The 14,779-nt window shown below is 36.3% G+C and overlaps 1 protein-coding gene across 4 annotated transcripts in view; it reads left to right on the top strand.

Annotated features, from left to right (window-relative positions):
* The window catches only part of PRMT7 (protein arginine methyltransferase 7), a 63,880-nt gene that overhangs the window by 41,387 nt on the left and 7,714 nt on the right, over positions 1 to 14,779 (top strand). For all 4 annotated transcript variants that reach the window (XM_074202018.1, XM_074202019.1, XM_074202023.1 and 1 more), the window contains exons 9-14: positions 5,506 to 5,633; positions 8,701 to 8,839; positions 10,785 to 10,868; positions 11,587 to 11,634; positions 13,730 to 13,819; positions 14,346 to 14,507. In XM_074202018.1, coding sequence (XP_074058119.1) covers positions 5,506 to 5,633; positions 8,701 to 8,839; positions 10,785 to 10,868; positions 11,587 to 11,634; positions 13,730 to 13,819; positions 14,346 to 14,507 — 651 coding nt within the window. The remainder of the gene's footprint in view (positions 1 to 5,505; positions 5,634 to 8,700; positions 8,840 to 10,784; positions 10,869 to 11,586; positions 11,635 to 13,729; positions 13,820 to 14,345; positions 14,508 to 14,779) is intronic.

Below are 14,779 nucleotides of genomic sequence, written 5' to 3'. Positions count from 1 at the left end.
GAGTTAAGTGGCTTGCCCAAGGCCACACAGCTAGGTAATTATTAAGTGTTTGAGGCCGGATTTGAACTCAGGTACTATTGACTCCAGGGTTGGTGCTCTATCCATTGTGCCACCTAGCCGCCCCTCAGCATTCCTTTTTTTTTTTATAAGATTGTGAGTTCTAAATTTTTCTCCCTTCTTCCCTACCTGCTCTTCCCCTTTCTCCAACATGGTAAGCAATCTGATAGAAGTTATACATGTGCAACCATGTTGAATATTTTTTCACAAGAGTGGGACATAAATATAAAGCATGTGAAAAAAAGTGAAAATAATATGCTTTGATCTGCTTTCAGAATTCATGGATTCTTTCTCTGGGTGTGGATGGCATTTTCCATCACAAGTGTTTTGGTATTATCTCAGATCATTGGATTGCTGGGAAGAGCTAAGTCTAGCATAGTTGATCATCACACAGTGTTGCTATTACTGTGTACAATGTTCTCCTGGTTCTGCTCACTTCACTTAGCATCAGTTCATCTAAGTCTTTCCAGGTTTTCTGAAATCTGTCTGCTTATTTCTTATAGCACTGTAGTATTCCATTGCATTCATATACCACTACATGCTCCCCAATTGATGGGCATCCCCTCCATGTCCAATTCTTTGCCACCAAAGAAAGTTGACTCTATTCCAGTGAGTTAACTATTCCTCTTGACTTTGTGATATGCAAGCTTAATAAACATACCATCTATTCATGCAAGGCACGGATAAAAATATTTCAAAGCCTAGAATCAAGCAGAGATCCCTAGGGAACTCTCTTGGAGTTTTCCTTTTAAATTGAAAGGATACAAGTATGTATCATGCATTTATTATGATGTACTAGGATACATATACAAAAGAAGAAATGGCTTCCACTCTCAGAGAGCTTACCGTCGTCTAATGAGGCACAAAACAAGTACATATATTTTTAAATACAGGGTAATTTGAAAAGGAGAGCATAAGCTACAGTGGGATTCAGGAAGGACTTCATGCAAAAGATGGTCCTTGAACTATATCTTAAAGGAAGAGAGGAATTGTATATCAAAGTGTGAGGAAGGAAATCTGTTCCAGGCATGGGAGATAGCCAGCATCAAAGCACAGAGGAGGTGGTATGTTAGGGATGGGATATGAGGAACAGGTCAGCTTGGCTGCATCATAGAGGACTGGAGGAGGCATAAGAGCCATTGAGGCTAGAAAGAGAGGTTGGGGGGCAGGTACAGGTGGTGCAGTGGATAAAGCACCGGCCTTGGAGTCAGGAGTACCTGAATTCAAATCCGACCTCAGACACTTAATAATTACCTAGCTGTGTGGCCTTGGGCAAGCCACTTAACCCCGTTTGCCTTGTAAAAACCTAAAAAAAATAAAAAAAGAGAGAGAGGTTGGGGAGCAGGTTGGGTAGCTCAACCTAATAGAGTTCATATTTGATCTGGAAGGCAACCGGAAGGCACTAGAATTGATTGGGGGGGGGTCATCTGGTTAGCAGTGTATGGGATGGACAGGCTTGAGGAGAGACTTAAGGCAGAGAGACCACTTAGTAACTGCCATAATAACCTAGATGATAGATGATGAGGGCCTGAACTATGGTGATAGCTTGTGTGTGTGTGTGTGTGTGTGTGTGTGTAGAGAGAAAAGGGATCAAGTATGAGAGATGAAAAAATAGGGCAAGATTTTACAACTGATTGTATATGTGGGGTGGAATATATGTATTCCAGGATCATATAAAGGTTGCAAACCTAGGAGCTTGGAAGGATGGTGGAGTTCTTGAGATAAAAAAGGGGAGAGTTTGCAGGGAAAGTCAATGACTTCTGATTTGATCCTGCTGAGTTTAAGATATCTAAGGGACATCTACCATTAATGAATGATTATTCTGTGGGGCCATTCAGCTAATTCTGAATCCACCTAATTATACTGTTTATCTATCTTTTCTATGTGAATGAGAAATTTTGTCACATGCCTTACTAAAATCCACGTCAATTTTCTATGACATTCCATCTTTCTTTCAGATTAGTAATCCTATCAGAAAATTTATGAGGTTATTAGTCTGACATGTCCTCTTTTTGTTAAGGCCAGACTGGTCTTTTATGATCTCTGTTTCCTGTTCTAAATCTTCACTAACCAGACCTTATAATATTTAAAAAAATTTTTCTAGGAATTTGAAGTCGCTCTCACTGCCCTAGCAGGAAGAATTTATCTTTTTGCTCTTTTCCGTTCCTGTGGTACTTCTGTTTTCTGTGATCTTTCAAAGATGTCAGTGTCTGTCAGAGGCTTAATGACATCTACCAGGTTTTTATTATCTGAAAATCTCATTCATCTGGATTAGTTTTAGTTCTTAATGGACATCTAAGTTCTCTTTTATGTCCCTACTCCTTTGGGATATGAATTTCGTTAGTCACATTTTTCTTTGTTTTTAGTCTAAAGGCTATGCTACCTGGATAAGGAAGCAGGAAAAATAAGAATTGATACTCTTCTCTCTTGTCAGGTATTATTGTCCTACCCATCTTAACAAATGCTCTTATGCCTTTTTTAATCCTCTTCTTTCTCTTACTATAATTAAATTTTTTTTTTTTTTGCTGAACTTTACTTTCCTTGACTTCCTTAACTCATTCTACCCTTTAGCTGCCTTGAGACTATTATCTGGCTTTTATATTCATTTTTTATTATCAGCCCATGCTTCAGTGTAAACATGCCTTTTATAAATATTTAATCTTTAAATTAATTAAAACATTTTCTCTCCCTCATGGGGAAAAAAATAGAAAGAACCATCATAACAAATATGTATAGTTAGACAAAACAAATTCCTTCATCCAGTGACTAAAAAATGTGTTTTAATCTGCATCCTAGAGCAGCATGTTTTCTCATAGGTCTTTGGAATCATTGTTGGTCATTGTGTTATCAGAGTTCTTAAATCTTTTGAAGTTGTTTGTGTTTACTGTATTGTTGCTTTTGTAGTATATAAGTACCTTCTATCATATATTTCATTCCATGTATATTTTTCTGTATACATGTATTTATTTATTTTTTATTTTATTTTTTTTTTGGTTTTTGTAAGGCAAATGGGGTTAAGTGGCTTGCCCAAGGCCACACAGCTAGGTAATTATTAAGTGTCTGAGACCAGATTTGAACCCAGGTACTCCTGACTCCAGGGCTGGTGCTTTTATCCACTGTGCCACCTAGCTGCTCCTGTATACATGTATTTAAGAAAGCTTAGTTGATTAATGAATTCCGGTACATCCACATTGGTCTCTTTAGACAACTTATTTTTCTCCTTTTTTTCCTCTTTGCCTCTTCAGAATTACATTCTTGTGCCTCCCCATCATTCTTGGACTGATTTCTCTTGTAGAATTTTAGTTCATAGCATCCTGTTTATCGGAACATTTTGAAATGTTTTCTTAAAATCTAGGGTGTTTGCTTGGCTTTCAATTCCTTCTTTATCACATATTTTGAGAGGAATTGGCCGCTTTAAAGTTCCCATCATTTCTCTTGGTTTTTCTTATTGGTGAGAATCTCTTCTAGGATAGATTTTATCCTGGTTAGTTTACCATTTGAAGGATGAAAGTATCAAGCCAAATCAAGATAATAATAATAATGACTCAGTTATTATAAGGGGGAGAGTTTCAGCACTTTGCCAGATAGCTGAATATTCTCTTTGCTACTCTATCATCTCTCATGCCTCTGTGTCCAAACTCCTCATGTATTTCATCTTTCTGGCTTCTGTTCTGTCTATATAGCCATTAACCCAAGTGCCTTCCTTATTCAGGAATGCTTGAGTTCAAATCCAACAGAGTTAGAAGCTTTGTGACCCTAGACAAGTCACTTAACTTCTTTATGTCTCAGTTTCCTCAACTGTAAAGCAACACCTGCCTTCCAGGATTGTTGTGAAGATCAAATGAGAGAATATACATAAAATCACATAGCACAGTGTCTGGCAACAAAATAAGCAGTAGAAATATATTTTCACTTCTCCCTTCACTTTCCTCTGATTTTTGAATTTCCTCACTTAAGGTATTATCTTTGTGGTATAATACTATCACCTCTACAAAATTATCATTTTTATCTTATGAGATCCCTTCTTTTCCTTGCTTGGTCAAGAACTCTTCTCATTTCCATAGATCTGAAATGCATTTTCTTCTTTGGGCTTCTCTAATTTGCTTATCATGTTAGCCTTTATGTTTAAGTCATTTATTCATTTGAAGCTTATCTTGGTATATGATGTAAGATACTGGTGTATGACTAGTTTCTGTCAGATTACTTTCTATTTTTTTTAGCAGCTTTTATTGAATAGAGAATATTTACCCCAGCAGCTTAGGGCAGCTAGACAGCTAGGTGGGGCATTGGATAGAGTTGCTGGGCTTGGAGTCAGGAAGATTCAGAGTTAGCCTCAGTTATTTCCTAGCTGTGCTACCCCCCTGGATAAGTCACTTAACACTATTTACTTCAGTTTCTTCATCTGTCAAATACACTGGAGAAGCAAATGGAAAACTACTCCTGCCAAAGGGCTCATGTAGAATTGGACATGACAGAAAAATTGACTAAACAACAATTGAATAGTGACTGTTTTTTTGTGGATTTATCAAACATGAAGCTACAGGATATATTATGTAACTAATTTATTATACTGATTATCTTTTCTATTTCTTAACCTGAAATGGTTTTAAGGTTGAAATATGATTTATCAAGGTCAACAGGACTACTCTACTGTCTCTGATTTTGTGTATGAGGAAACTGAGATAAAATGAGGTAGCCCAAATTACAAAGAATAAATGAAAGAACCAAGTTTAGAATATAGGTCTCCTAACTCCTTGTCCTATTCTCTTTTCACAATCTGGTTCTTTTTGAAGACTAAATCTTGATCCCTGTAAACCAAATCTAATATGATAGTAGTTGAAAAATAGTATTTAAGGGCAAAAAACCCTGTTCTGTCTTTGCTAAATTATTAATGAGCTGAAAAACATAATTTAAATATTTTAAAACCTTAAAAATTGTTCTTGGGATCCATGTTTTGGACTTCTTATAATGAGTTCCTTCATATTGAATCTTTTCCTGTAGTGAATTTTATTATAGCAGATCAAGTTTTAAGATTTTCTTCTTATTCTTTGGCTCTGCCAAAAATAAAGATATCTTAGGTTGTATTTTGGGAGAAAGACTAAACTGCCCTTTGTAGTACAGTTACTATTAAGCATCCTGTATTCCTCCAAGAGAATGTGAGTTGATTAGTTTTTGCAACTTCCATATAGCTAACTCTCCATGACCTCCATTTTGAAAACTTCATTGTGATTCTGAAATAGAATATTGCTATTATGGCTCATTAAGGGGAAGTGTTGGGGGTCAGGTGGGTAGAGGAAAGTAGTCTATAAATTTGGGCAATTTCTGATCATTTTGAATAATTTCTATTCATTGTTGATCACTTTTATTATCTCTTACTTCCCATTTTGATTTTCTCTTCTTAAAATATTTTTCCTTTTTTGTACTAATTTTTATGTAAAACCCTTTTAGTGGCGAGATCATTGGATGCAGTGTGTCTATTTTCTACCAAATGAGGAGCCAGTGGTCCAAGGTGATTCCCACTATCTGACTGCTCACCGTGATGATTACTGTATATGGTACAGCCTTCATAAAACTAGGTAATAAGTAAAAAAAGATAGATGGGCTAATTGTATAATCATTGAAAATGTGGGAGACTTGTCTCAATTAACATTTTTGCATTTGTTTAGATTTAGTATTTATGAGGTCCTCCAAAGTCCTGGTTGATGTCTTATGTTGTGGAGGTGAACCCTGGAATTCTCTAAGATTATGTGATTATAGAGAAGAGATAAAAGTGGTTCCAAAGAGACCAAAGATGGGAAAACAGCTAACCAAGTGTATATGACCAACAGTTGTGTATATGAAAGAGATTTGATGCAAAGATTTATTGAAGAATTAATTCATTGGGTAGCTGAAAAAGGGGAAACTACCAGAGGTGTTGAAAAGAATCTTTATAAGTACCAAGACAATTGATTGAAAGATGTAGAAAATATAGGATATTACTGAGTTTATTTTTTGTTTATTACAAAAACATTTGAATTAGTAAATCAGAAATCTTCCTTGGGTTATCTTCCAATAAGGAGTCTCTTTTGCATGTATCAAAACTATTCAGGTTTTAAACAGAAAGTAATAATGTAGAGAGCCTTCCTCAGAGATCCTCTCTGCTCATTAGTACTAAGTGAGATAAACTGAAAGGTTTTCATCACTGTTAATGGAGAAAGCCCAATGCAGAGTTTTAGTTGAAGAGATTCCCTATAGACATTAAGACTCTCTAGCTGCTCCCATTTGTGGATGCCTGTTGCATTAAGTCCTGGAGCATTGTAGAACTTCCTGGAGGAGTTCCATATTAAAAGAGGGAAAACACCCAGGAAAAACCCAAGAGGCATTTAATAAATATTTGTTGAATTTAAAACAGGAAGGAAGTATGCCATTTCTTGTATAGTCATGTAATTTCTCAAAAGGAGCTTGATACTCACCAGTTTGAAAACATTCTAAAAAAAGTTAATCATTTCTGTAAAATATCAGACAAATGTTTCACGTAGCCTTTGTTTGGGAACCCCAATGAGGAACTTCTGTCTCCTGGTGCAGCCCATTTCATTTTGGAAAGCTCTGGTTCTTAGGAATCTTCTTAATTAATTTGTCTTTTAGTAGTTTTCAGTCACTGCTCAATTTGCTTTTGAAAACAAACAAAATAATTCTTGAAGATAACACTTAAGTCTTCTTTTCTCCAGAACAAAGGCACCCCCGCCCCATTTCTTTATTTGACCCTCATAGAACATGAACTGGAGGCAATGTACCATCCTGTTTTCTCTCTTTTGGACTCTTCCAGTCTTTCCTAGAATGTAGTAGCCAGACCTCTCTATAGTGCTCAGGATAGGACCTGGTGAAGATGGAGTATGAGGGACTTCTCTTCAGGATCCTTGTTTTCTTTTAGTGAAGAGAAATTGATCAATTTATTTTTTCTATAATCATTTTGGTGATTATAGGCCACTTCCCTTTTTCCTCATTAAAATTGCTTTTTGGTACAGCTAGGTGGTACAGTGGATAGAGCACTGGCTCTGGAGTCAGAAGGATCTGAGATCAAATTTGGCCTCAGACACTTAATAATTATCCAGCTGTGTGATCTTGGTCAAGTCACTTAACCCCATTGTCTTGCAAAAACAAACAAAAAGAATTGTTTCTCCTGATGTCTTTAGGATTTGAGAACTGAGAACTTTCTGATCTTCCCCATTACAAAAGATAGAAGAAAAGATATAAACCTGAATAAAATAACTTCATATGGAAGTGTATAAGTCAATTGCTATCCTCTCTCTGAAGATTTTGAAATGAATCTTTCCTGACTATGACTTGGCAGAGCAGTTTATTTCCTCTTTCTTCTTTTCTGCTAAAATTCTAAGACACACCTGTCACTATGTCCCAAAGGTACTTGATACAGGAGCCTTGATTAAAAATTGGAATGGATCTTTGAGACCATTGAGATAATCATTCATTTTACAGATGAGGAAACTGAGGCCCAAGGAGAGTAAATGACTTGCCATGAGTCCCACAGGAAGCAAGTGGGAGGCAAAATTTGAACCCAAGTCTTCCTGACTCCAAGTCCAACACATTTTCCACTACATTATATTTCCTCTCCCTGATAGCTATTTCTTTCATTCATATTTCTGAGAATTGGATCCAACATAGAATTCTCTCTTTTGAAGAATGAAATGGTCAGTAAGGGAGGTTAGGAAATGATTGACTGTGGTTGTTAGAAATTACCAGCAGATGTCTGAGTAATTTCTTTTCACTAGTATATCTTGACTATATTTTAGACTTGTGAACTCTCCTAACTATGTTCTCTTTTTAACCTGGAGATTTTTTAGTATGAGACAATGACCATATTGTTTTTGTCTTTGTTTTAATTGAACTTTGCATAATGCTTTCTATAATTTCACATTCTACTGCTTGAATTTCCTCACTTCATGATCTCTAGTAATGATTTCTAGTTTCCTTCAGCGTCATCTGTGCCCCAGTGAATCAACTGACATTTTGTAAGAGTTATTTTGACAAAGCTTGGGATATTCTTTATCATGTCTTGGGTCAGGGCTCTGGGAAGACACCAGAAGACAATGAGGACAACAACAATAATGTCTCTGTTGCTGTTACAAGATTGACAGATAGTCATGACTTCTCCTCAGCTAGGACCTCCAGTGTTGCCTCCCCCTTCACAGCCCTGGAAGAAGGAGTGCTGATTTTCTAGGCTTTGCTCAGCTTTAGATTTGTTTCTTAATCTTTGCCTAGCCAGGATTCCTTTCTTCCTTTTTCACAATGAAACTCTTCTGGCTTTTTAAAGATTTACTGGATTGTCATGGATAATCTGGAAACTTTCCAGGCTTTCTTTACCTTTTCTTATTGGAGGGAGAACAGCTTATCCTTGGGGCACAGGGAGATTCAGGGACTGGGCAGGAGAGCAGTAGATGGCAAACTTTCCCATTTTCTCCAGACTTATTTGGAGGGTGATTCTTGGACCTTCCCTGTTTCCCTACCAGGCTACATTTTGGGAATGAATTCAGTCTCAGAAGAGTGACCTTTTCACTCTTTATTATCCCATTAGCACCCTGACAGCCTCTTTGGTTATCTCTTGTTATCTTGTCAGTCACCTTACCTTTGGTTCTTGGTGTGCTCTAGGAGTGTACAAAGCAAGACTAACTTTTACGGAGAGCGTCCAGTCTGTGAATGTCAAGCACATTTGCTCTGGAACCGGCCGCGATTTGGAGAACTGAATGACCAGATCAGAACAGAGCAGTACATCCAAGCACTGAAGAAGGTAGGTCTCTGGCACAGGAACTCTTCTCCTTTCCCTAAGTCTTTTCTGTCTGGAAGCCCTGACTTTGTTTCCTTGCTTGACCTTCCTGTTACTTGTGTGGTGAATGTCTCGAGGGCCCTGTCTAGGAACTTAGGAACTTATAAACCTGCCTTCCCTAAAATAGAGAATTAGTCCACCTTGGTTCTCTGAGAGGCTTTTCCATCCAAGGACATGTGTTGATAAGGTGTGCATTCTCCTCAATTACTGCCCTCATTTGGCCATTATATGTTTCTAATACATTTTTGCTAGTTATTAAAGAGAAGACTGAACTTAAGAGTCAAGGTGCCCTGTTTGATTCCTAGAACTGAGGGACAGATGCCATGATGCTTTGGTCAAACTCACCAAGAAGCCCACTCAGGAATTTATTTTTTTGTAAGGCAGTGGGTTTAAATGACTTGCCCAAAGTCACACAGCTAGGTAATTTTTAAATGTTTGAGGTCAGATTTGAACTCAGGTCCTCCTGATTCCAGGGTAATGCTTGATCCAATGCATCATCCTAGGTGCTCCCTCAGGAATCTTTTGTGGTAGGGCAGCAAGGGATATTTATGATCAGGGATGATTTGTCTCCAAGATGTCAGTCACCCTCAGAAGCTTAGGGATGTCCCCAAAATGTCCTTTGCTTTTCTTAATTTCATCTATGAATCTACCTAAATCCTCCTAGCACTAGCTGATGTTATTAACTTGTGCTACATTCATTCTAGTTGGCTTGGTTTGGCTGAAGTTCATATTACCTAACAATAGAATTAATCCCATACTAGAATTAAAAGCTAATTTTCCTTTGAAAAATTTCTTTGTAATCTAGAACTTCTCTATACACACATATTCTTTGTGAAGGTATCATTTTAAAGCATAGCATGAATGATTTAAGTTAAATATTCTGATGATAAGGTTTAGGACATTAGATTATAAGATTTTAAAGACTGACTTCATTTCTTTCTGGGATACTTTGAGGGAAGGCTTGCAAGGTAGTGCATATAAGCAGGTGACAGGTTTTTTTTTTTTTTTACTCAGAAGTCAACAAGTATTTACATGTTTTCTATGTACCCAAAGAGCTAGGTATTGTGGGGTTGGGAGAGGCAGGTAAGGAGGAGGAGAAGACGGTTCCTGTGCTCAGGGATCAGAGTTCACCTCATTTAAACACAAGGTAGAGAATATAGTTAATCTAGATTGTCTGTTCTAGATATCCTTTGCTATAAAAATTCATAGAAATGAAAAGATCATGGTTGACTAGAAAGTCTAAGAAGGCTTTATGAAGAAGGGTTGAGAGAGGTTGACTTGACAGAAATGAGGAGGGCAGCCAACCTGAGGGTATAGGGGAAACCCAAAAGTTGGTTGGAATGAGTATGTTGTGTATAGGGAAGTTATGAGACATCAGGGATGCTGAATTGTGCAGTTCCTCAGGGATGACTTTGCAGATAAAATTATTTGAAATTAAGAGTATTGTGCATTTTTTAAAGGTACTGATTTTCTTAAAAACCCCTTTCCTGAAAGGTTAAACCTATCTCTTCAATCCACTTTACAGACTTTGCTTAACAATCTTTTTTTTTTTGGTCATATTTTCTATAGATGATAAGGTTACTTCAGACCACTTTTAATTACTGTTGACTCTTAAAATTTTTTTTAAAATTTATTTAGGGCAATAGGGTTAAGTGACTTGCCCAAGATCACACAGCTAAGCAATTATTAAGTGTCTGAGGCTGGATTTGAACTCAGGTACTCCTGACTCCAGGGCCAGTGCTCTATCCATTGCACCCCCTAGCTGCCCCTAATTACTGTTGATTCTAAAATAATAAAGGCAGATTACTGAGTTTTGCCTATGTTTAAACTGGCAAGGATTTTTTGACCATTGATATTTGACAACCTTTAATTTGTAACAAAAGCAGTTGAGATTGTTTTCTTCTTTTAGGTATTGAAAGCCGACAGTATCTGTCTCTGCATCAGTGATGGCAGCCTACTTCCAATCCTGGCTCACTGTGTTGGGGCAGAACAGGTAGCAGCATGTTTCTGCTTTCTTCTAAGATCAGTGTTTGAGGTGAACTCCTCCTAGCACCTTTGCCTCATTTTTGTTTATGGTTTATAGCTTTGATATTACCCACACTCAGAACAGTTTTGGTGGGAAGTTGAGGGTATTGGCTGTTGTTGCCTTCAAGGATGCTAGAAGTTGCCTTCCCTGCATTCCAGAGTGGTGTGAGCCCTGGGGAGAGGTGAGCAATGTTTTAGAAGGCAGTCCCGAGGACTTGCAGGTTTTCCTGTCCAGGGGACTTTGAAGTTCAGCAGCCCGAGAATGCCCTGGCTTCCAGGTGACCTGGTTTGGGCCAAAGCAACCTAAGGTGTGGGAGGCTTGCAATTTGTGTGACACAGGAGGGGTATTGTTATTTGTTTGACCAGACATTCTATTTGTGCTTTTTAGTTACCTTGTTAGAATTTAAGAGACTGTAGCTTCCTAGTATGTTTAGCCCAGCAGAGTCATAATTTATGCTCAAAACTTGAGATTTGGAGACTTTTAAGGCATATTGTCCAAACCAGCATTATGATTTGTGTTCCTGCATAATGTGGGCAGTTATTGGAATGGACAAGTATCTGTCATGTAGGTGGTACTTTCTAGTCTCTCATTTTATTATGCTCTTATAAAGTTTTAGTATTTATAACTTTTCAGTGATATTAAGAATTCAAGCCAAATGTGACTAATGACACATGATTCTTTTTAGGTATTCACAGTAGAGAACTCTGCAGCGTCACATCGACTGATGAAAAAAGTGAGTAGATAAATATTCAGGAGGATGATGGATTTGGCTAGAATGATGATATGGGAGATTAAGCATCTGTCATGGAACTCTTGTTTTTGATTCTATCCCTTTGAAATTTAGAACAAAGTAGAGAAACAGGTGACCCATAGAGCATCCTATTTTCTGCTTGAGTATAAAGCTAAACTATGGTGCTATTTTTTAATTTGTTTTTGGTGAAAAACCTGAGGTTACCTTTTTTACTAAGCCTTTCATTTCACAGAAAAGTAAAAAGACTACAAGAAAAATATAGGATTTTTGCGGTAATAATTCTGTCTTGTTTGTCCAAGGAACAATTCTGCTTGGTGGATAAAATTTATCACATTCATATCCTGATGAGTTTATGTTTTGATCCCTATCCTGTGCATGTGGAGGAGGGTGGTAAAATGTATCAGGAGATGAAATAGACAAATTTGAAATTTTTCTCAGAAAGTTGTGTTATCAGCTTCTGGAATAAGGGATCACTATTTCATAAAAACTACTGGGAAAACTAGAAAATAGTATTGCAGAAACTAGGTGTAGACCAACATTTCACAACCTATTTCAAGATAAGGTCAAAATGGGTATATGATTTAGACATAAAAGGTAATACCATAAGCCAATTAGGAGATGAAGAATAGTGTATGTCAGATCTATGGAGAAGAGAAGAATTTATGACCAAACAAGAAATGGAGAATATTATAAAATACAAAATGGATAATTTTGATTACTTAAATTAAAAAGTTTTTACACAAATAAAACCAAAGTAAGCCAGATAAGAAGGAATGTAGTAAGTTGGGAAACAATTTTTAAAACTAACATTTCTGATTAAAAACTCATTTCTTAAATATATAGAGAATTGAGTCAAATTTATAAGAATACACACCATTCCCTGATTGGTAAATGGTGAAATGATTTGAACAGACAGTTTTCAGATGATGAAATTAAAGTTTTCTATAATCCCATGAAAAAATGCTCTAAATTATTATTGATTAGGGAAATGTAAATTAAAAACTCTGAGCTACCACCTCACATCTATCAGATTGGCTAACATGACGAAGATGGAAAATGATCATTGATGGTGGGGATGTGGGAAGCTGAGACACCAATGCATTTGTTGGTGAAGTTATCAATTGATCCACCATTCTGAAAAGGACTTTGGAATTATGCCCAAAGGGCTATAAAACTGCAGATCTTTGATCTAGCAATAACGTTGCTGTACCATAATATTAAAGGCAGCTCTTTTTTGTGGTAGCAGATAATTGGAAATTGAGGGGATGCTCATTGGTTATGGAATGGCTGACCAAGTAGTGGTATATGAATATATTGGAGTACTATTGTTCTGTAAGAACTCATGAGCAGGTGGATTTCAGAAAAATCTGGAAAGACTTACATGAACTAATGCTTAGTGAAGTGAACAGAATCAGGAGAATATTGTATACATTAACAGCAACATTGTGTGATGATCAATTATGATAGATTTGGCCCCATTCAGAAATTCAGTGAGCAAAGACTATTCTAAAAGACTTGTTGATGGAAAATACCATTCACATACAGAGAAAGAACTATGGAGTTTGAATGCAGACTAAGGCATCCAAATTTTCACCTTCAAATTGGTTTTATGGTTTTTTCTTTCTCGTGGGTTTTTTTTCACTTTTGTTTTTATTCTTCTTTCATAACATGACTTACTATGAAATATATATTAAATATTACTGTATTCATATAAAACCTATATCAGATTACTCACTGTCATGGGGAAAGGGGAGGAGGAGGGAAGGAAAGGAGGCAGAAAAATGTGGAACTCAAATACAAAAATTCAATGATGAAAATTATGTAGAAAAATAAGATTTTATATACACACATATATGATGAGAAAAAAAGTTGTATTGTCATAAAGAAATGGGATTTGCTTAAGAGCCATTTGTTTTTGAATCATTCTGGTTTGACATTCTTATACTTGACATGATGTTTTTATGTTTAATACACATAAGAGAGAAATTAATGTTTGGGAAGCAAAGACTGTATTGAGCAGACGTATAGATAGAAGTTGTTATAGAAAAATAACCCAATTTATTTTTTTCTCTTAAAGATTTTTAAGGCTAATCGCCTAGAGGATAAAATTAGCATAATAGAGAAACGTCCAGAATTAGTCACTTCTGCAGATTTGGGTGATAGAAAGGTGAGTAATAGATGCCAATGTTTACATTAGTAACATATAACCTGCTGATAGCAACATAATTTTTTTTTTCACTTTAGTCAGATTAGTTTGTTTGTTGCCTAATCTAATTTATTATATTTCTTTGGAAGAGAATAAAGACTGAAATATGGATGGTTTACTTATTACAGGACTATTTTAATAAAAGAATTCCAGTATTGACCAGTCTCATTGCAAACTTCAAAGTGTAATTTTTGTTTACCCACCTCTTGTCTGCTGGTGGTTGCTCTGGCCGTGTTATATCCCACCGATACTTTAAAGATTTTTAGATTAGTGTGTTGACATTCGTAAAGATACTAAACTGAAAAATAACAGAAACCATTATAACTTCATTTTTTTGCTTCAGATTGCAGAAGTGACTTAGAATTTATTACATTTAACACCATGTCTATTTCCTTAAAATTGGAAAACCTTCTTTCCTTTCTGCATGCTTAAAGTTTGTGGCTTTATACTGGACTAATGGTTTCATCTTCTTTTTCTGATTGTTTAGATTTCTGTTCTTCTTGGGGAGCCTTTTTTCACAACAAGTCTGTTGCCATGGCACAATCTGTACTTCTGGTATGCAAGGACAGCTGTGACTGAACACCTTGCCAACAACGTCATCGTATTGCCACAAGCTGCCTCCTTGCACATGGTGGTTGTGGAGTTCAGGGTAAGCTGAATGTGACAATTTTATTTCATATAATTTGGGTTAAGATTAGGCATTTGAAATTATAAATACTGTATAATTCTCTATAATAGAATCTTGTTTTTTAAGAGCCATTTTTTGTCAGTTTTGTCAATATGATGTGTATGATGTAGAATCTGAGTTGTCTTACTTTGCATTTCTTTATTAATGATTTAGAGCTTTTTTAAAAAATATAACTGAATATTGATAGCTTTGATTTTTTTCTTCTGAAAACAACCTCTTCATATCCTTTGACC

The sequence above is a fragment of the Macrotis lagotis genome, chromosome 1, assembly GCF_037893015.1.
Source record: "Macrotis lagotis isolate mMagLag1 chromosome 1, bilby.v1.9.chrom.fasta, whole genome shotgun sequence".
Lineage (NCBI taxonomy): Eukaryota > Metazoa > Chordata > Mammalia > Peramelemorphia > Peramelidae > Macrotis > Macrotis lagotis.
This window is presented reverse-complemented; position numbering and strand designations above follow the sequence as displayed.